This window comes from Penicillium waksmanii (assembly GCF_028829765.1).
Source record: "Penicillium waksmanii strain IBT 27052 chromosome Unknown utg000004l:1.0-5674109.0:1.0-5678898.0, whole genome shotgun sequence".
NCBI classification, from domain to species: Eukaryota; Fungi; Ascomycota; class Eurotiomycetes; order Eurotiales; family Aspergillaceae; genus Penicillium; species Penicillium waksmanii.
Window position 1 is genome coordinate 3,489,252 of NW_026643251.1, and position 19,229 is coordinate 3,508,480.

A 19,229-nucleotide genomic window follows, 5' to 3' on the forward strand; every position below is an offset into this window, starting at 1 on the left:
TTCAGACCTCAGCCATTCCAGCCGAACTCGAGAACTTCCAGATCCACCGAGTCAGCCTTTTTCATCTTTAGCCATGGCACCTTCCACCTTCGAGCTTTACCAATATACCCCTACCCTGGTCGGTGCGGTGTTGTTCGCTGCGCTATTTTTCTTAACCACGGCCTTCCACCTTCACCAACGAATCCGAGCTCATGCTAAATACTTCAACCCTTTTATTGCCGGGGGAATATGTACGCCGAAAGCGGTCCTCAGCCATAACACCATCCCTATCATGTTCTAATTGCAAGCGCAGTCCAGATTATCGGCTATGCAGCTCGTGCCGTCTCTCATTTCCATACAACCGCGACCACACTATATGCCATGCAGACCCTATTTATTCTGTTGGCGCCGACCCTCTATGCGGCATCCATCTACATGGTCCTAGGAAGAATTATCACATCTCTAAAAGGAGAACATTTGAGCTATGTGCCTGTTCGGTTCGTGACCAAAATCTTCGTCATGGGAGATGTGCTCTCCTTCGTCCTTCAAGGTGCAGGTACGCGCTGACGATACAAGTCCCCTTAATTATTGATTATATCGAACTAACTTTAATTTACCTTAGGTGGTGGCGTCATGAGTACTAGTAGCAGTGGATCTGAAAACCTCCTGGTGGTAGGCCAGTGGATCATTGTCGGGGGTCTCTGCGTCCAACTTGTCTTCTTTGGCGCTTTCTTGATTACTTCCATCATCTTCAATTGCCGAATTATCCGATCGCCCACAGAAGAATCCCAAATTTCAGTTGCCAGTGGGTTGATCCCGCGGGACTGGCGAGGACTTCTCTTCGCACTATATACTGTTAGTCTGTTGATCTTGATTCGATCCATTTACCGTGTCGTCGAGTTCGTTCAAGGAAACAACGGTTATGTGATCAGCCATGAAGTTTTTCTCTACGTGTTTGACGCCTCAATGATGTTCTTGGTCATGATAGTGATGAATGTCTTCCATCCATCCGTTGTTTTGCGATCAAACAACACCCCAGACACAAAAGAACGAAAGGGCTCACCAGCCGAAAGCAAATTCACTTCCGCCAAGCTGCAATGCTAGTTAGACGAAATATGTGGGTCATACAATTTAGCATCAAATGAGAAATGAAGAAACGCATAGCCGGCTTCTGGGGAGTTATTTCTTTTTTACTTTTCATTTTTACTTTTCTCTTTCACTTTTTTATGTCTTCTTTGCGCCAATGTCTATTCAGAACTAGCTAAGATATTTTATTGGGTCTTCTAGATTTCGGGATGAAAAAGGTTGTACCAGGTCAACAATCACAACTCCATGCTGTCAATTTAATTTTCTGTCGCAGATAGAACTGCCAGGGCAGCAGCGTCTCAAAATTAATAGTTTTACCTACTAGTACTATTAAATATGGCTCTGCCATCCCCTCGGTGAGGCTATTCCACTTCGTATAAATTGCTTGATCCTAACAGCTCAGGATACTGAGTATATGACTGGGTAGGATACCGAGTAGTATAATATTTATTACCAATGTATACGATCGTTGATCGTTCCTTCGTGAGTTTTCCAGCGGCTGCTATATTGCCGTTCGGTTAGCCACTATGGGATGCTCTTCCCCAGTTAAGTGTTTCCCATTCACTGGCAATTAGTACCAGCACCATATAGGATCTCTAACAACCATTTGCTCTCTACTAACCCGGCGAACACAACTTCATGTCGCTGGTTTATCGGTAGTTTCAACCGGTAGAATTTGACACTGGTCGCGCTTATTACCATCTCGCCCACACTCTAACGAGTTCGCCCTAGTGATGGACCAAACCCAGGAACAGGGGCCTCCGGATCCTTTCCATGCTCTCGATTTAGCTGCGAAGGAGACGACGACTGCTCTCGCTTGCGCAAATATCCGCCATGGCTTTATTGGCGAATACGCGACATCCCTTACCGGCGGAGCGAGAATGGCAAAGGTACACCTTTCTTATATAGCGTTTCTCACGATCGCTCTGGCTAATTTGGCCTACCCTGCAGGACATTCATGTTATCATTGATGCAGATCCGAATGACGCGAGAGACCTGCTTCTTCGGGCGTGTTCCGGGTTCTCACTGACCATGGCTAACAAGCTGATCTTCACAACCGAGACGCAAAAAATTGCAGTTGAATTTCTTCGCAGTGGTAGCACTGGCCAGTTGAGATTTCCCGACGCAGGGTCCATTTCCTTTTTCACTCTTACTGCGAGTTGACCGGCCGATGTGTGTTGAGGAGATCCGAAGTGAGTGGCCTTTCAGGTTTTGTATCCTCTAGTAGAGCGAGGTTCGGCCAATCGTCCGATTATAGTCCCTATCGTGACTCCATCCGTCTTCATCCGGACCATGATCAAGAGATGGTCATTGATATCCGAGTCTGCCCGCCCTTGGAGAATAGAACAGGCAACTACCGACATGGAGAACATTGAGGAGAACATTGAGGAGCTCCTAAATTGGCTCGCTAGAAATGGAGTTAAAATAAACTTTGAGGGTTATCCCAAAGAGGCGGAGAACTATCACCTCTCTGCAGTCCGCAAGTTGTATCAGACAAAGGCTTTATCCGCCCTCTACTCCGGGCTACACTGGAAGAGGAATATTTACGTTTCGCCAACAACTAGTTAGCTGCGGAATAGACCGACAGTCTCGCACCACAGCCTCAGCAAGGTCCACAAAGTTATTTCCAGCAGCACCCCAATCCCAAGCTCTCATTTCCGTCACTGCATCTTCAACTCGTTTCTGAAAAACTTCTCCGTTTTCCTCTGTGTCGTATTCCCATTCTCCATCCTTTGTATTGGGAAGCTTGTCACGTATTGTGTAAGAAGATATGAAAGGTTTGAGCGTCAAGATCTTTTGCATGAAATCAAATGTGGACACGACTTCGAAAGTGTCTTGGAGTGTAAGGCCGATAAATGACAATAAGTAAAGATGTACGACTAGCCGCATTTAAATAGCCAAAGGCGCGCTGCCCCAACCCAGAGGAATCTATTGGAAGGGATTGCGAGATGAGAACAAGCAAGTATCGCTGGTGAGAGGCCGAGGGGTCTACTAAACAGCGTATCTGACCAAATCAATCCGCAGGTTACGGCCCTGTTCGAAAGTACTTGCGATCGGTTCCAAATCCAAGTTTCGTTTTATTTCATGTATGACCGTCGCATGGAAACGAGGAAATCAAGGCGTACTACGCCAGCGGTAGCCGCAAGCCATAAGTCAGCAAGTAGTGGAACGCGAGGCCAAGAGATATGACCTTAAGCCCAAGTCGTGCGATACTGGCGATAAGCCTAAAGTTAAAATATCCCATTTCTGGAGCCTCTTCTTCCAATTTCATGTACATGCATGAAATGGGCCTAGTCACATTACTCTCCCGGGATACGGACATTACAGTCGGACACGGACACGGGGTTCATCGAATCGGACAAGGAGAACTCAGACAATCGCCTCGAATCGTGGAGGATTCGGTGACAGTTGGACCGTGAGCCCCATCTACGCTAAACCTGTTAGGGATGGTCTTGCGAGGTCAAGGCGAAGTGTACACCGGCGGAACTGCTCTTCGGACCGAACTCCCACCCAGATCTGGCTTTCGTATGGTTCCTGTGCTTTGATGCTATATCTGATAGGGCACAAATTCAATATCGCATGGCGTGGCTGATCCACTCCTTCGTACTTCAACCCCCACTTTGTAATGATTTTTTCCCTCTGTGCTATTTCCGCCGGGATTATGTGCATAAATCCGCCCTCGAGCATGAATTTTTCGAGTCATCGCGAGTCATGATTGGCTTTCCCATCGGTTGGGCATGGCTTATGGCCGGGCGCCGTTGTAGTGGAGGGCGCCTCAAGTCAAATATCTTGCGACAGCCCATTTCCATGAGATTATGAGCCCACTCGCTGACCTAGGGCTTACGCCGCCGCTCAGCCTTGACACTACTAACATACCCTCTTTGTTAAGTACTTTGCCCGGGTAAATGCTGGCAGTGACTTTCTCAACGCCTCTGCGCCTTATTCTCTCTGTTGATGTTTCTTTCTTTCCCAATTTTGAGTCCATTGCTGCACTCTGGAAACGAACGACGAAACAAACGGCTATCCGCCGGTATCCGAAGCATCACGTCCTTTTCATAATAACACTGGCAATAACTCGCACATTACTGTTACCTCATATTCTTTTCGCCGACATATAACTCCATCGAGGCTCTCGTCATAAGCTTGACCGAGTAACTATACCATGGACAGACAGAACCTGTTCATTGGTTGTCATGCCAAAATTGAAGGAATTGGCACGTCCTACGGATATGTCCCAACCCTTGGAGCCGGAATCGCCTATTGCGTTCTTTTCGGAGTATCGATGATCTTACACACGGCTCAGTTCTGCTGGACGCGAACATGGTGGGCATCTGTCTTCAGCATCGGATGCCTTGTGGAAGTCATCGGATGGGCCGGTCGAACTTGGTCCGCTGAGTGTCCATACAACTCGACGGCGTTCCTGATGCAAATTTCCACCCTAATTATCGGTGAGTCGTAATGGTAGAACTACTTACTACCTTTCCAACCCTACTAACTCGAATGCTTCCAGCTCCAACATTCTTTACCGCTGGTATCTATGTCATCCTCGGCCGGTTCATTCAAATCCTAGGCCCCGAGTCCTCCATCCTCCGACCAAATCTATATCTCTGGATCTTCTGCACCTGTGATGTGATATCGCTTGTCGTCCAAGCAATTGGTGGTGGCTTGGCCTCTGGCCAAGCAGGTAAAATCGGCGGCAACACGGCCCCTGGAACCCACACCATGGTGGCCGGTATCGTCTTTCAACTATTTTCCATAACCATCTTCGTTATTTGCGCTGCAGATTTCGTCCGTCGCTGTATACGTCTCCGTCTCCTGCAGAACTTGACCGGCTCCGCTATCCCTCTTTTCGCCGCGACGATCCTCTCCGTGGTTTGCATCTATATCAGAAGCATATATCGTACGATCGAGTTGTCCCAGGGTTGGTCAGGCTATCTGATTACCCACGAAAGCTATTTTATTGCACTGGACGGTGCTATGATGATTGTTGCTGTCGCGATCTTCAACATTCTTCACCCCGGTTGGCTTCTTCCTCAAAACCGGAATTCTTCGAACAAGCGGGGTGCTTCCTCTGTTGATGAGGTCGAGCTGAACAATTCCTTCGAGCAGAAGCATGGCGTTTAGGGGGGTCTCGTTCTTACTTCACTTTTTATATCCGAGTCCTTTCGCGTTTGTTTCAAATACCCGTTACGCAGATAGATGCATCACGCACCAAGTATATAAGGGCTTTCAGCTTGTTAAAGATGATGATGACGACCGTTAAGTTTTCCAGCCAAGAAAGACTACACGAGATAAAGTAAGGTATCGGATTGAAAACTACAATAACATGATATAAAGATAAGCGCAAGACACAAAGAAGGTCCAATATGGGTAAAAATAGGTGACCGTCTCAACATAAAGTAGAGGGGATAGCCTCCGTAAACACTTCCGACGAATCTATTCAAAACGCCAAGTAGTAGGATTAAAACTTAAGCATAATCAAATCGTGTTCCACTCCAGTTGCCATTTGAAAGAGGCATCAGCACCTTGCAGGCTTATAACATCACAAATCATACGCCATCCACGGCTTCGATCCAACCAAAGGTAGCACCAATAACCAAAGCGGATACAGCCCAGACACTGCCCCAGGTAGCCGCACCTTGAATGGAGACTTCCTGGATTGTACCGGCAATTTGCACAGTGGTGTTGAGCAAAACGCTGGTCGCAAGAATGAGGGTTCGGGAGACAAGGATACGAGTCTTGGTAGACAGTTGACCCCAGGTCTTGCGGTAGAAATCCACAAGCAAGTACTCGTCCTCGCGGTTTGTGGGATGTTCTTCCTCGGTGGTCTTCTCAGTGTGGCCAGTTGAGCTGACGAACAAAAAGTCACGCACGGCATAGCCGGAGGGGATGAGCGTCAAGAAAAGAGCGGGGAAACCGGCAGGGCCAGCGTGGGCGGCGCTGATATCCGGAAGACTTTCGAAGTGCACGACGAGCTGGGCAGGAAGCCACGACGCATAGCTACCATATAACACAACACTAAATATCGAAGTCGCGGCGAGGATGGTATAGATAGTGGTGGGGGTATCCTGTAGGATAGCTCGGTTGGCCACTGCACCAGACGGCGCATGGGAGAGATCGTGAACCGAAGTGGGTCGACGTAGGAACGCAAATGGGACGACAGTTGAAAGAATTGTGATCAAATATGAGGCGAGAGTCGAAGTTGGTCGCACGCCATAGAAGAAAGAGAGGAGCGAGAAGGTGGGTTGGTGGGTTAGGTATAGGAATGATGCGACATCCCAGCCTACGATCGCAAATCTCCAGTCAGCTCGAATCCTTACACTGAGAAGCTGCAACTTCCCCTGCTGTGTCTATCCAAAGTCAAGAATGATTCACGTACTGTCGAAACCAAGAACCCAGGCCAATCCGACCTCTGCCGCTTTCCATGCCACGAGTCCCCCCACTTCCCACCATTCCTCTAGGTGTTTGCTGACAAGACCAAGCTCACCCTGCGTGACGTCTGCAGTCAAGGTAAATAGGACGGAGCTCATGACCAAGCTGCTAAAGACGACCAGGGCAAAGCGAGCTGGTGAGGGGATGCGCGCCAACGACGGCGAAGGAGCCATTGCTGTCAGGGCATCTTTGGGGTCGCGCACTTGAGAGGCGGGCACTGCGAGATCGTTTACCGACGAAGTTCTCTTTTTCGGAGCCATAGCGAGCTTCAGACTGTCAATGGCAAGCAGTAACTGCAGGAAAGTGAAGTGGCACGCAGCGACGGAGGAAAAAGGCAGGCGTGGAATGCGGTGTGAGTGCGTGATGATGTCACTACTTGAAGCTTCCAAGGTCGCGTCCGCCAATTTCAAGGCCAACTACGATTTTACATCCGAAACCAAAAAACTGGGTAAAAATTTGTTTAACCGTGTCTGAAAAAAATTACATAGAAAGGTTGCCCCGGTCAATTCGACTTAATCCTCCTCTTCTTTCTCGCTCTCGGCCACAGCGAATTCTACTGTTCCGCTCTCGTTGCCTCTGTTATCCCGCACAACAATGCGGTATTTGCCTTGATTCCAGAGATCCTTAATGGTAAGCTCTCTGGTGCGGCCGAGACTCTCGATGTCACCTATACGTTGCAAGGTGCCTTCCAGATGTTCGTCGAATCCTTCAACAGCGCAAATCTCTCGGAATGCGAGCTGCATAGGAACGGAATCGGCGCGTACCATCGCACGCGAATCGATGGTAAAGATATTATCGTGATCATAGGCTTGAATGAAGTCGGCGCGCGTCATAATTTCGCGCGCTTCGTGGAGAGGAATCTCGGGCAAGATGTGACCTCTCTCGGGGTCGTAGGTGTTTTCCATCTCCTTCTCACGATCCACCAATGCCTTGGCCAGGACCATGGCAGCGGACTGGATGCAATATTAGTATACCACTATGATCTCCTCCTAAGTTGATGGTTCCGCCAGGATAGCGACTTACCGAATACTTTTGCTCGTCCATCACATCATCATCCATCTCCATTCCAAGGATCCAGCACTTGTTGAGTACCCAAGTTTTTTCGGCCCGGCAAATCTCATTACAAGTCTTGACGATGTCCGGAGATTTGGCTACTCGATTCAGAAAAGAGAGACGACCGCCCACCTTATCGTAAACTTCCTCCAGGGTCTTGGATGGTAGGTTCTCGCCGTAGAACCGATTGCGGTACCTTTTCAGAGCAGTCATGGCCTTGTCCTTGGGCAGATCGGTGACAGGAATGACCTCCATTCGGGTTGCATAACGCTTGAGACGCTCGTATACCCAGTAATCGTCGCTGTTGAGGACTGTTGGAAGAGATGAGTATTTGTTGCCTCCTAGCATAGATTAAACGGTCTTGGGACTTACTCGTTGTGACAAGGCCGCTGGCAGCCCATTGCTCGGCCCGCTGTTGGATCATTTCAAGCAAATCCTGGCCGTCATGGTCATCCCGAACCAAGTGAGTGCTGTTAACGATGAGGACTAAAGGTGAAGAGCCCTGCTTTCTTCTGGTCAGAGCAACTTTCTCCAATTTGTTGAATGCTCGCTCAATGTCCAGCAGGGCTGTGGTATCGCGCGGGCCGCGAATACTGAACAAGCTTCCAATGTAGCTGTGCAATGCATTAGAAAGAGTCATGGAGAGAAGCATGGTGGACTAGGACATACTCTTCATGGAATTCGTAGTCGAGAGCCTTGCCCAGTCGAATGCGAAATATTTCGAGGTCGGCATGAGCCTCAAACATGGCGCATCCATCGCCGTTGATCTTGCGCATTGACTCAAGAAGCATGGAGGTCTTTCCGGTGCCCTTTTCACCGATGACTAGATAGTAATGGCCACGACGTCGGCCAGCGATAATATCATCAATGCGCATTTGCTCATCTCGTACAACCCAATGCTCCTCGCCAGCATACTGGTGCTTTCCAGATACAACACCTGCAACTTCGAGGGCAGGGTCGCCCGGATTGAAAGCGTTATCCATCTTATCCAGGATCAAGTACTTGTAGTACTGATGGTACGAGTAACCCGCAGCACTGAGGGAGAGGGGGAGAGAGAGAGTTAGTTCAAGACTACCATCATTCAGGGCAAATTGGAAACGTACCCAAGGATGGCGATAGACGCGGCAGTTGTGGCTGCTGTCTCGAGCATCTTCAAAATCGTTGATTTCAGGGTAGGGTCATCATTTTTACGGCCCTGACCACGATCTTCTTCCGAGTCATTCTGATCCGTCGGGTCCGGGTTGTATTGGCCTGTGTTCTTTGGATCCGATGAATTGAATCGGCGGACTGTAAGTGGAACAGATCTTGTTGAAGACCTAAAAGGCCTCGGTAGACCCTGCCTGGCAGTGCGAGACAGAGGTTGCGTGAGCCTATTCCAAAGCATCTTGGCTGTAAGTCTTAACAGTGGCTAGGTGGGAATACACCAAGTCTGGACTTTCAATCAAGAAAGGTTGCCAAAGAGACTTCAAATTTTTCAACTTTTTTTTTTTATTGGTTTCAGTTTATTTTAATTTTCAGTGATGCAAAGCCGTTAAAGGATGCAAGTCAGGTCGATCAATGCACCTCTCGTAACAGTCGTACCAGGGGTTTGGCGATCTCCCAGCTAAGACACTAAATGCGTTCGGGCGCCACACCACCAGAGGGTAACTTGAACGTGTTGGGGGAAGAGAATGGACGGGTAGATGACCCAAAAAGGGGTGCGAAAGGCACCAAATTTGATAAAAATGAAAAGGAATGAATGATGGGAAGGTATAGGGAAAGGGAAAGAGAAGGAGAAGAAGGGAGAAGATGTTGTGGCTTAGTCGCGGTGGAGTCCCCAGCCTCGATCGATCCAGGGCTCTCATAGGCTTGGCGGTCGTGTTGCTCAGCTGTGACGTGGAGGAGTACTACCAGTACTAGTAGTAGTATTCGGGGGCGTTTGCATTCCCAGATGAGGGTACTAGTGCGAGATGTTGTAGTGGTAGTAGTACCTGAGGGGCTGTTAGCCCTGGAGTACAAGGTTACTACTATTGTTGGAAATGAGGACAATAGTACCAGGGAACATTGTATGCTTAGTGCCCTGGTGGATTGAAAATATATATGATAAGTAGGACCAAATATCCAGGGAAAGTAGTGGATTCTAAATCCCTAGCCCTATGGACTGTTGATCAAAAGACTACTACTAGTACATATAGCCCATTGGTAATGCTAGTACCAGTACTATAGGATACCTAGTACGTACTACCTATCAACAGTTGACCTCTTGGAGTCGGGAAGCTACCCGGTGAAGTCCCGTGATGTTGAAACAACGCCGTACTGGTAGTACGAGGTCAACTCAGACTAGAACCTACCTTTGCACTTAGACTGAGTACTCTGACTAGAACTACTACTTGTACAAAAATAAAGAAACATAACCCCCGGTCAGACTCCCTACTACTGTTCCCTCCTACCGTAGGATACACCTGATATCGCAATAACATTGCCGAATTAATCCGTAACACCCATTTCGTCTAACTTGAGACTAATATCACTGCATTACTATTACTATTACCATTACTATTACACTACTTCCTCCTCCCTACTCCGTACTCTGTACTACTAGTAGTATTCCGAGTTATGACACATCTGTGGAGATTCTCTCCGCGGTGGCTTCCCCGAACCCACCGCCCGAGCACTTCCGAGGGTATGCCGCATCCCGCGAAATTTTCTCCGTTCTACCGCTTCAGTTCTTCACCACACGATTTTCCTATTTGCATCAATTCTCTGGGGTACGGGGGCTTTGGATACTTTCGATTCATTTTCCCTGCTTCCTCTTTGTACTATAGCGACCTTTTTTTCCTTTTCTCAATCCCCGGTCCTCACCTCTTTTCCCACTCACCGACACCATTCGTCTCAACTACGCATCGCGCGTGAGATAGCTGTCTGTCGCAAATTGACTTTGCAACAGCTATCTTTTATAATCAATCAGACATAATGGCCCAATCCAATGGAGAGTTGGAGCACTCGAAAGGTCCGCCCGCTCCTCGAAGCCTTCCCTGACCCGGTCACACGATACATCGGATTGCAGCATACAACGTGGCAGACCGCAATTCCGGATGCACTTTTCTAACCATCTTATAGAGGTTCCCCCGACTTCCCAGGACCAGACCAATGGCGACCACCCCGAGGGTGTGGAGGATGATAATGCTGGTGGTATGTGGCACAATTTTGAGACGAACCGATGCTGTGGTTTTCTGACTCGTGTCAAGGCCTTTTCCAGATCTCCGTGAAGCTGCCCCATGAGCCTTACAAGATTCAGGTCATGGTAAGTGTTTCTCCCCTAGGGGTTGATGCAAATTGACGTCTGACACCGTGGTTTTTTTCTTCTTTCATAGGTGTCCAGCCAAGAACAGGTTCAAGATGTCCGCCAATCTATCGTCGAGCTGCCTGGCACCTTCCAGTACACATGCTTCCACCTCGAATTCAACGGAACTCGCATCAACGACTTCATTGAGCTGTCCGAGGTGCCGGACCTGCAGGCGGATTCCGAAATCACTCTGGTGGAGGATCCCTACACCGAGAAGGAGGCCCGCATGCATGTTGTGCGATTGAGGGAGCTTGTCGGTGCGGCGGGCGACCGGGTGGACAGCCTACATGGTATCTCTGCCGGCCTCTCGCTGCATGACGATATCTCTGCTGAGGCTGCCCTCGCAGTCGAGTCCGAGAAGGACCACTCGCTGCTCAAGTACGACCTGACTGGACCCTCATCGCTGCAGACCATTCTGCCCAAGCCCGAATCGCCTCTGCCGAAGACTGTCAAGTCTATCTCGCTGTCGGCATGGAACCCGGTGCCCTACCACCTCCGCCAGAAGGGGCACCTGCTCTACCTCCAGGTCCTCACCAACGAGGGCGAGCAGTTTCAGATTACTGCGCACGTGTCGGGATTCTTCGTCAACAAGAACTCCAACACCAGATTCGATCCTTTCCCTAAGCCCATGCCCAAGGGAATCAAGGGCAGCGCCCACTCTCTCCTTACTTTGATCTCCCAGTTGTCCGCCTCTTTCAATACTTCCTTCGAGGCCCTCCAGGAGTCCAACAACCAGAAGGACCTCCTGACCACCTTCCCCTTCCAGAACGCCATCCCCAACAGCCCATGGCTCGTCGCCCCGGTGTCATCTAGTCAGAACGCTCACCAGCCCGACCTTACCCGCTCTCAAGAGAGTTACCTGATCTCTGGCGTGGACAACGCCGAGACCCTGCGTGACTGGAACGAGGAGTTCCAAACTACCCGCGAGCTGCCTCGCGAGACTGTCCAGGACCGTGTCTTCCGCGAGCGTCTGACCTCGAAGCTGTTTGCTGATTATAATGAGGCTGCTGCCCGTGGTGCTGTTCTGGTTGCTCGTGGCGAGGTTGCTCCTCTGAACCCTACCGAGGCCCGTGAGGCCCAGATCTTCGTCTATAACAACATCTTCTACTCCTTCGGTGCTGACGGTGTTGGTACTTTCACCTCCGAGGGTGGCGACGAGGCCGCCCGCGTTGCTGTTGGCAAGGATGTTCTGGGTATCAAGGCCGTGAACCAGCTCGATATTCAGGGTCTGTTCACCCCTGGTACCATAGTTGTTGACTACCTTGGCAAGCGTATTGTTGGACAGAGTATCGTCCCTGGTATTTTCAAGCAGCGTGAGCCGGGTGAGCACCAGATCGACTACGGTGGTGTTGAGGGCAAGGAGGTTGTGGCTACCCACCCTGACTTCAAGCCCGTTTTCGAGAAGCTTTCCAAAGCTCTTCGGGTTAAGCAACACCCAGTTTGGGACAAGGATGGCAAGCGCCATGACCTCGAGGGCAGTGTTGAGACAAAGGGTCTTTTGGGCACTGATGGACGCAAGTATGTCCTCGACCTTTACCGCGTGGCCCCCATGGACGCCACCTGGCAAGAGGAAGACGGCAGCGATGTCTACCCTCATCGTATGTCAGTTTTGCGTTTGGAACTCGTTGAGTCATACTGGCGCCTCAAGATGAGCGAGTATGTGAAGGCTGAGGTCGAGCGCCGCCGTGCCGAAAAGGCCGACAGCAAGACCGAAGAGGACGCCGAGGAGAAGCCCGAGGAGTCTGCGGACCAGGAGCGTGTTGACATCTCCGGATTCCAGCTTTCGCTCAACCCCGATGTCTTCAGCGGCCAGGTTCCCCAGACTAAGGAGGAGAAGGAGCAGTGGGCTGAAGACGAGAAGGAGGTCCGCAGTGCATGCGACCACCTGCGCTCCAAGATCATTCCTGATCTGGTTAAGGACCTGCACGATGGTGACGTTGGCTTCCCTATGGATGGCCAATCCCTGACCCAGCTCCTGCACAAGCGTGGTATCAACATGCGCTACTTGGGTAAGCTGGCTGAGCTGTCCAGCGAGAAGGGCCCTCGCCTTGCGGCTCTATCCACCCTTGTGATCCAGGAGATGGTTGCTCGTGCTTTCAAGCATGTCTCTCACAAGTACCTGCGCAACGTGCCGGCTCCATTTGTCGCTCCCTGCATCGCGCACCTGCTGAACTGCTTGCTCGGTGCCGACGTCAACGCCGCTCCTCGCGCTGAAATTGACGAGTCGTTGCGTGAGGTTTACCCTGAGGGTGACCTCTCCTTCGAGAAGGTCACTCCCGCCTCTCTCCGCGCTGAGATCGAGAAGCAGGTCACTATCCGTTACCGATTCTCCTTGGACAAGAGCTGGGCGAACACCCTTCGCCACATGCAGGTTCTGCGTGATATCTCCATCAAGCTGGGTCTCCAGCTCGGTGCCCGCGAGTTCGCTTTCACCAAGGACCAAGTGAAGGAGGCTCCGGTCCCCGTCCCCGCCGCCAACGGAAATGGCCACGATGACGGCAGCAAGAACAAGAAGAAGAAGAAGGGTGGCGACAACAAGTCCCCTAGCCGTGCTCCTGTTGAGACCAAGCCTGCCTTGTCCATCTCTGCGGATGATATTCTGAACATCGTGCCTCTTGTTAAGGATGCCTCGCCCCGTAGTGCTCTGGCAGAGGAGGCCCTTGAGGCTGGCCGTATCTCTCTTATGCAGAACCAGAAGCAACTGGGCCAGGAGCTCATTCTGGAATCCCTTTCTCTGCACGAGCAGATCTACGGTATCCTCCACCCCGAGGTTGCCAAGCTGTATCACCAGCTTTCCATGCTCTACTACCAGACCGACGAGAAGGAGGCTGCTGTTGAGCTGGCCCGCAAGGCTGTCATCGTCACGGAGCGCACTCTTGGTGTCGACTCTGCTGACACTATCCTTGCCTACCTCAACCTGAGTCTGTTCGAACATGCCTCTGGCAACACCAAGACTGCCCTGGTATATATCAAGCACGCTATGGATCTCTGGAAGATTATCTACGGTGCTAGCCACCCCGATTCTATTACCACCATGAACAACGCCGCTGTGATGCTGCAGCACTTGAAGCAGTATGCTGACTCTCGCAAGTGGTTCGAGGCCTCGCTCACCGTCTGCGAGAATCTGTTCGGCAAGGAGTCTATCAATACCGCCACCATCCTCTTCCAGCTGGCCCAGGCTCTGGCCCTGGACCAGGACTCCAAGGCTGCTGTTGGCAAGATGCGGGAGGCCTACAACATCTTCCTCGCTCAGCTCGGTCCCGAGGACCGCAACACCAAGGAGGCTGAGACCTGGCTCGAGCAGCTTACCCAGAACGCTGTCTCTATCGCCAAGCACGCCAAGGACATCCAGGCACGCCGCCTGCGCCGTGTCAACATCAACCCCCGTGTCTCTACCATGGGCACTCGTGTCCAGCCTCAGGTCGGCCAGACTGCTCCTGAGACCGCTGGCGCTGGCGCCGCTGACCCCAACATGCAAAACCGCAGCATCGACGAGCTGGTGAAGTTCATCGAGGGTGGTGAGGCCGGTTCTTCGCGCACCAAGCAGAAGAAGCGCACTGCCAACCCCAAGCTCCGTGGCTCTAAGCAGTCTAAGGCTTAAAATTTCCTTTTTTATTTTCAGCTTGATTGGATTTTGATCCGTCAATTACGGGCTTCTTTTTTGCCATATCTTGTCTTAACAATCAAATACTCCATGATTTTGTTTCCTGTTGGGACTGGGGTCCAGCTTGAGCGGAAAAGTGTTTTACTATTTTTAGATCTCTCTCCTCTCTTCAAATCTTTTGTTTCATGTTTTCTCGATCTGTTGATTTTGTCCTGGGTCACTGCGCGGGATGAAGTTCAGGGACTCGGTTGAACTATATGGCCCAAATCCTTGGTGTGGATGGATGATGATGATGGAAGGTCTATATACTTACGAGTTTATTTTGCATATGATAATGTGAGTGGGGTCGTTGATGCATGATTTAAATCACTGGTATCTTTCACAGAACCTTCTACTCTAGTAGTCAGTAGTCAGAGGCCAAGGCGGCCCGGAGGAGTCGGCCTCTCGCCGCTTGACCGCATTGGGACCCACCCTTGTTTACTTTGTTCTGCCGCCTCCTCCGATCTCCCTGCACTCACCTTGCATCGCATTTTATCGCGCCTCTTATTTGGACCTACTTAGTGTACATCTTATGGTATCTTTTTCCCATGGACACTTTCGTCGTCAATCAATAGCTATGCTTGGATACCGCGTTTGGTGATTATGCACCTTCGCAGCAGCAGTCGTGCTGAGCCACCCTATTCTTGCAGTACAGTCGGATGCGCTCTAAACCCTCTTGTTGCATATCTAACGTTTGAATCGCGGATCTAGCATTTGCCCATAATATTTCTCCCGATGCCGCAGATGGACGACCTACAAGCGACAGCCAAGTGGGCAAACCGCATCTTACGCCCTCTGACCTCAATTTATCGTCGACTTGAGAAACATCAGGAGACGCTGGCAATAATCGCCGCCGAATCGAAATTTGAGGATACAGTGAATAATCATATCAACATCACGCATATGCCAAATCGGCTTGAAACTGTGCCCGACCATGGTAGTATTCTCGGATCAGACGCAGACGAAGACGACCCAGTCTGGATACCCGGGAAGCAGCCCGATCAACGACGTGTCAGACATAAATTCTCGAACCGAGGTGCAAAGACTGCAAGGAGAAGAACGCGTATTTCAGTGCACAGCCCGGAAGCAAGTCGCACCCTGCCCGGCGCAATTGAGTTGGCGACGCCCTTAATCACTGGGAAGAGATGGGAGGCACCACCGAGTGCACAATCGCAGGGCTCTGCAGAACAACCTAAGACCAGGAAATCTCAGGGTCAAATTGAAGCTTTCCGTGATAGATACAAACTCCAGAAGAGTCCATGGCAGGAGCTGCTCGATCAGTCAGGAGATACAGGATTCGCCGACATCGCAAACAATCTGGACCGTGTTCTTCAGAACTTCCTTTGCAATACCAGACTTCACAAAGAAGCGCCAAGTGGGGCAAAGAAAAAGACTGAACGAGGTGCGCGCTCGTTGATGTCCATGGTTGCACGACGTCTGCCGGAGTTCATTGCAAAGGAGCAGGAACTGCAGAATGAGATGGAAGATGACAAGGACGATGATATGACCGGCGCGTATTTCACTGAACTCGAGTCGTTTTATGCCCCCCATGGCAGAGGATGGAGGCCACTACGTGAAGCTGTTCGGGCTCAGGGCATATATCTGATTTCCAGGATGATTTACAACAAATGGATTACAGATGCCATTTCCTGTGCTCTGATAGAAAAATGCCGATATCACGAACCAGATGCATGCGAGGCCCTTCTGACGACTTTTCTCTCCACGTGCAATACCTACCCTTTCCCTCACGCCCTCAACCCTCCCGTCGACTGCAGCGTATCTGGAGATCCTTTACGGTTACTGCGCAAATACGCGTCTTACGGCCCTGCGCATCGCTCATATATCTTTGATGAGCTAACAAAACTTCTGAAACAAGGCATTCTGCCTCCACAATGGATGTCAACTAAATTGTGGACGAGCTGGATGACCCGAGCCACAATATCTTTCTCTAAAGAAGACAATGACTGTGCTTTTGCCTCACGATTGATTGAGGCCGTTTTGGTATCTTCAAGTGATGTACAATTGGCAGCTTGCTTCACGCAGCCTACAAGATCTCTCTCTGATAAAGGCCGAGTAAGAGCCACTCGGGCTTCATCCATAGGACAAGCAGGCAGGCCCGACATGGTAAACCCATGCCCGGTGTCTGTAGAAGATGCATTCAGCAACCATATCACAAGTCTTTTATCAGCACTATGCGGTATACACATATCACGGTCTCGTGCACTCGACGATTGGGCAGAAGTGGACGGAACCAAGGCCGGCCATATTATCAACCGTACTTGTTATATGGTGGAGAGGGACATGGAACAGAACCCACTTCAAAAGCCGACAGCAGTCACGTCACATCAATTATTCAGGCGGGGTTGCATTATAATGGCAGATTGCCTTTTACACTGTAACGACGCGATTCTCGAAAACGACGACGAGTATATGATCCCACCAGCGCCTAGTCTTGAGGGCCTTTGCGAATACTTGTCTAGCCGATCTGATTCTGTCAAGGAACTAGCATTACTCGTCCAACAGTCCTTTCGCTGTTTTGGCGGTGCTCCTTCAGGTGACGACCCCGACATGGGTAGGGATGTCCGCCGCATGGTCTCTCGAATGCCTCACTTGGGAAAGCTGCCTTACCTTTCAGCACTCCTCGGCCAAGTCGCTGTGGAAACCGCCATGCACTTTGCGGAAGGAACCGATGATCCAGATGACCACCTGTGGGCAATCGAGATTCAAGAAACGGTCATTGCTCTCCACAACGGAAAAAAAGCAAGTCCCGATACTTCGGATCAACTAGAAGTACAAAATCAGAGTAGAGGATATCGATGGGAAGAAAGCATTGGCGAATGGGTAGTCCGAACCCCCGCAGCCAAACCAAACCCAGTACCTAAAGTGATCAGAGGACGCAACTCAATGACTGCGAAGCCACTTCCATACATTCCCTACTCAACCGACAGCAGCTTTTCCGATTCAGAAAACTCTGTGAGGACCGCTTCAAGCTTGACTTCTTCCCCTACATCGGCGGAGTCCACCTCTATTGGGGTAAAACGGAGTATTGCGGTGACAGAATCGTCGCCGACTCGCCCAGCTAAACGTCGGCGACCAGACCCGGTGATCATAGAAAATTCCGAAGCCAGCAGGGATGCTCCTAGTACTGTGACTCGGTCCTCGGTTTCGCAGCGGGAGCCCTCACGTCGTCGTATCTTGCGTGAAATGACCGATCACCACCAGGGCAATCGGTTGGCCCCCACGAGGATAAGCTCCAGAAACAAGGTCGAGGTCGTGATCATTAATCAAAGAGGGAGCGCACCAAACGAAGAGCCTCCACGGCCTGTTCCGGAACCCGTCCAGATGCAGGTCCACCGAACAATGGAGCGACGAAGGCCCGGGCGACGAGAACTTCCTGGTGTATCCAAAATGACCGTACCCGAAGTTCCTACTCGGAGCTTGAGAACGGTCATTGCCTGTTCCGATGAAAGCGATGACGAGCTTAGCTTTCTATGAGCACGCGTGGGCTTGCTCAGAATGGAATAAGGTCCAATCTTTACTGACTCGATAAGTTTGACTGCTTTTCAGGGTCTACTGTCTATCCATGGTTCACGTTGACCATCAAGTCTTACATTGCGGACGGACCTTTCTGTAAATTGAGGTGATCTTGGAGAATGGATCACCCGAGCTCGACCGAGCGTGGTCGAGATTGCTCGGCTCGATTTTCCAAGGAAACGGTGGATATAGCGGGGTTCAGCTTTCTTGGGGGAAAATCGGTGTTTGGGACCTGTTATGATATTATACCCTTGGGCCATGATTGGCGTTAGATTGCATTCGTGTTTTGTTTTAACCTCTTGTATTTGTTGAATTGCTCATGCATACCGTTTACTTGCTCATGCTCATGGCTGTGGATCTCTCTGGATCCCTCTTGTGTTTGATGCTTAGGGTCAACAATCCCCTGTAAGTTTCGGATCTAAGGTTACTGGGTGACACCCGTCAAAATACTTCTGAGGGGGTTCGAATCGTCTAGACGCTCTCTTTTGTTGACGATGCCATTCTATCTGCGGGATGCAGGATCAGCCATCGGCGCATACACTGGATTCGGCAATGGCATTTGTTCTATAGTGTCAGCAAGGGAAAGAATGGCACCGGAAATACTTATCGGCCAATCTACTATTGTTTCAGCCGCCTGCGATGTGGGTGCCGGCTCTATTCGTGGGTTAAATACACTATCCACATGGCGGGCATGGGGGTTTTTTTGTGATGGAGCTGGGGAGATTAAAGGTCTGACATAGATGAAGTGCCAAGATCTTTAAGCCTGAGTTCTTCCAAATGACACGCGCAAGCCACCAGCAATTTTGGTCTTGGGTTGATAAGAGATATCGACATGTGTGCACGGCGGCTTGGTTCTGCCTGCTGCGTTTCACGTTTGTGAAGAATCGAGGCTGTTTTGTCGCTGTGATGGAATCGTCTAGCGATGGGCGCTAAATCCTACAGTGCCCACACATCACACACCAAACACCAAACATCAAACACCGGCTACACAAGATCACACCGAATGGTCCAATGGAAAGGTCATCCGCGAATCCACCATTGGCAAGCTCCTCCGCACTTTGCCTCCCCCTTTCCCCACTATCATCTAACGGATTGGTCTACGAATGAAGCAAGGGCGATTCTCAAACAATCCGTCGTGCTGACTAGGATCGGCGCAAGTTTCTACCTGGCGTCTAT

The 19,229-nt window shown here is 50.5% G+C and overlaps 7 protein-coding genes across 7 annotated transcripts; 5 read left to right on the forward strand and 2 right to left on the reverse strand.

The window, feature by feature from the left end:
• Nucleotides 1-73: 73 nt before the first annotated feature.
• N7481_004103 (RTA1 domain-containing protein) lies at nucleotides 74-1,083 on the forward strand (the record flags this gene model as incomplete). The annotated part of the gene is made up of 3 exons (XM_057263322.1): nucleotides 74-230; nucleotides 293-535; nucleotides 602-1,083. The coding sequence occupies 3 exons, from the start codon at nucleotides 74-76 to the stop codon at nucleotides 1,081-1,083; spliced, it is 882 nt and encodes a 293-aa protein (XP_057124983.1).
• Nucleotides 1,084-1,799: 716 nt separating this feature from the next.
• Nucleotides 1,800-2,634, forward strand: N7481_004104 (uncharacterized protein; the record flags this gene model as incomplete). Its single annotated transcript, XM_057263323.1, has 3 exons — nucleotides 1,800-1,955; nucleotides 2,017-2,161; nucleotides 2,324-2,634. 3 exons carry the CDS (start codon nucleotides 1,800-1,802, stop codon nucleotides 2,632-2,634), a joined length of 612 nt encoding a protein of 203 aa, XP_057124984.1.
• Nucleotides 2,635-4,228: 1,594 nt separating this feature from the next.
• Nucleotides 4,229-5,190, forward strand: N7481_004105 (RTA1 domain-containing protein; the record flags this gene model as incomplete). The annotated part of the gene is made up of 2 exons (XM_057263324.1): nucleotides 4,229-4,514; nucleotides 4,577-5,190. 2 exons carry the CDS (start codon nucleotides 4,229-4,231, stop codon nucleotides 5,188-5,190), a joined length of 900 nt encoding a protein of 299 aa, XP_057124985.1.
• Nucleotides 5,191-5,615: 425 nt separating this feature from the next.
• Nucleotides 5,616-6,758, reverse strand: N7481_004106 (uncharacterized protein; the record flags this gene model as incomplete). The annotated part of the gene is made up of 2 exons (XM_057263325.1): nucleotides 5,616-6,349; nucleotides 6,446-6,758. 2 exons carry the CDS (start codon nucleotides 6,756-6,758, stop codon nucleotides 5,616-5,618), a joined length of 1,047 nt encoding a protein of 348 aa, XP_057124986.1.
• Nucleotides 6,759-7,010: 252 nt separating this feature from the next.
• Nucleotides 7,011-8,935, reverse strand: N7481_004107 (ATP-binding protein; the record flags this gene model as incomplete). The annotated part of the gene is made up of 5 exons (XM_057263326.1): nucleotides 7,011-7,451; nucleotides 7,522-7,862; nucleotides 7,924-8,165; nucleotides 8,221-8,586; nucleotides 8,655-8,935. The coding sequence occupies 5 exons, from the start codon at nucleotides 8,933-8,935 to the stop codon at nucleotides 7,011-7,013; spliced, it is 1,671 nt and encodes a 556-aa protein (XP_057124987.1).
• A 1,568-nt stretch (nucleotides 8,936-10,503) lies between these two features.
• Nucleotides 10,504-14,477, forward strand: N7481_004108 (translation initiation factor 3 subunit CLU1; the record flags this gene model as incomplete). The annotated part of the gene is made up of 4 exons (XM_057263327.1): nucleotides 10,504-10,540; nucleotides 10,651-10,722; nucleotides 10,779-10,834; nucleotides 10,905-14,477. The coding sequence occupies 4 exons, from the start codon at nucleotides 10,504-10,506 to the stop codon at nucleotides 14,475-14,477; spliced, it is 3,738 nt and encodes a 1,245-aa protein (XP_057124988.1).
• Nucleotides 14,478-15,254: 777 nt separating this feature from the next.
• On the forward strand, nucleotides 15,255-18,014 carry N7481_004109 (uncharacterized protein; the record flags this gene model as incomplete). The annotated part of the gene is made up of 1 exon (XM_057263328.1): nucleotides 15,255-18,014. The coding sequence occupies one exon, from the start codon at nucleotides 15,255-15,257 to the stop codon at nucleotides 18,012-18,014; it is 2,760 nt and encodes a 919-aa protein (XP_057124989.1).
• Between the last annotated feature and the right edge of the window lie 1,215 nt (nucleotides 18,015-19,229).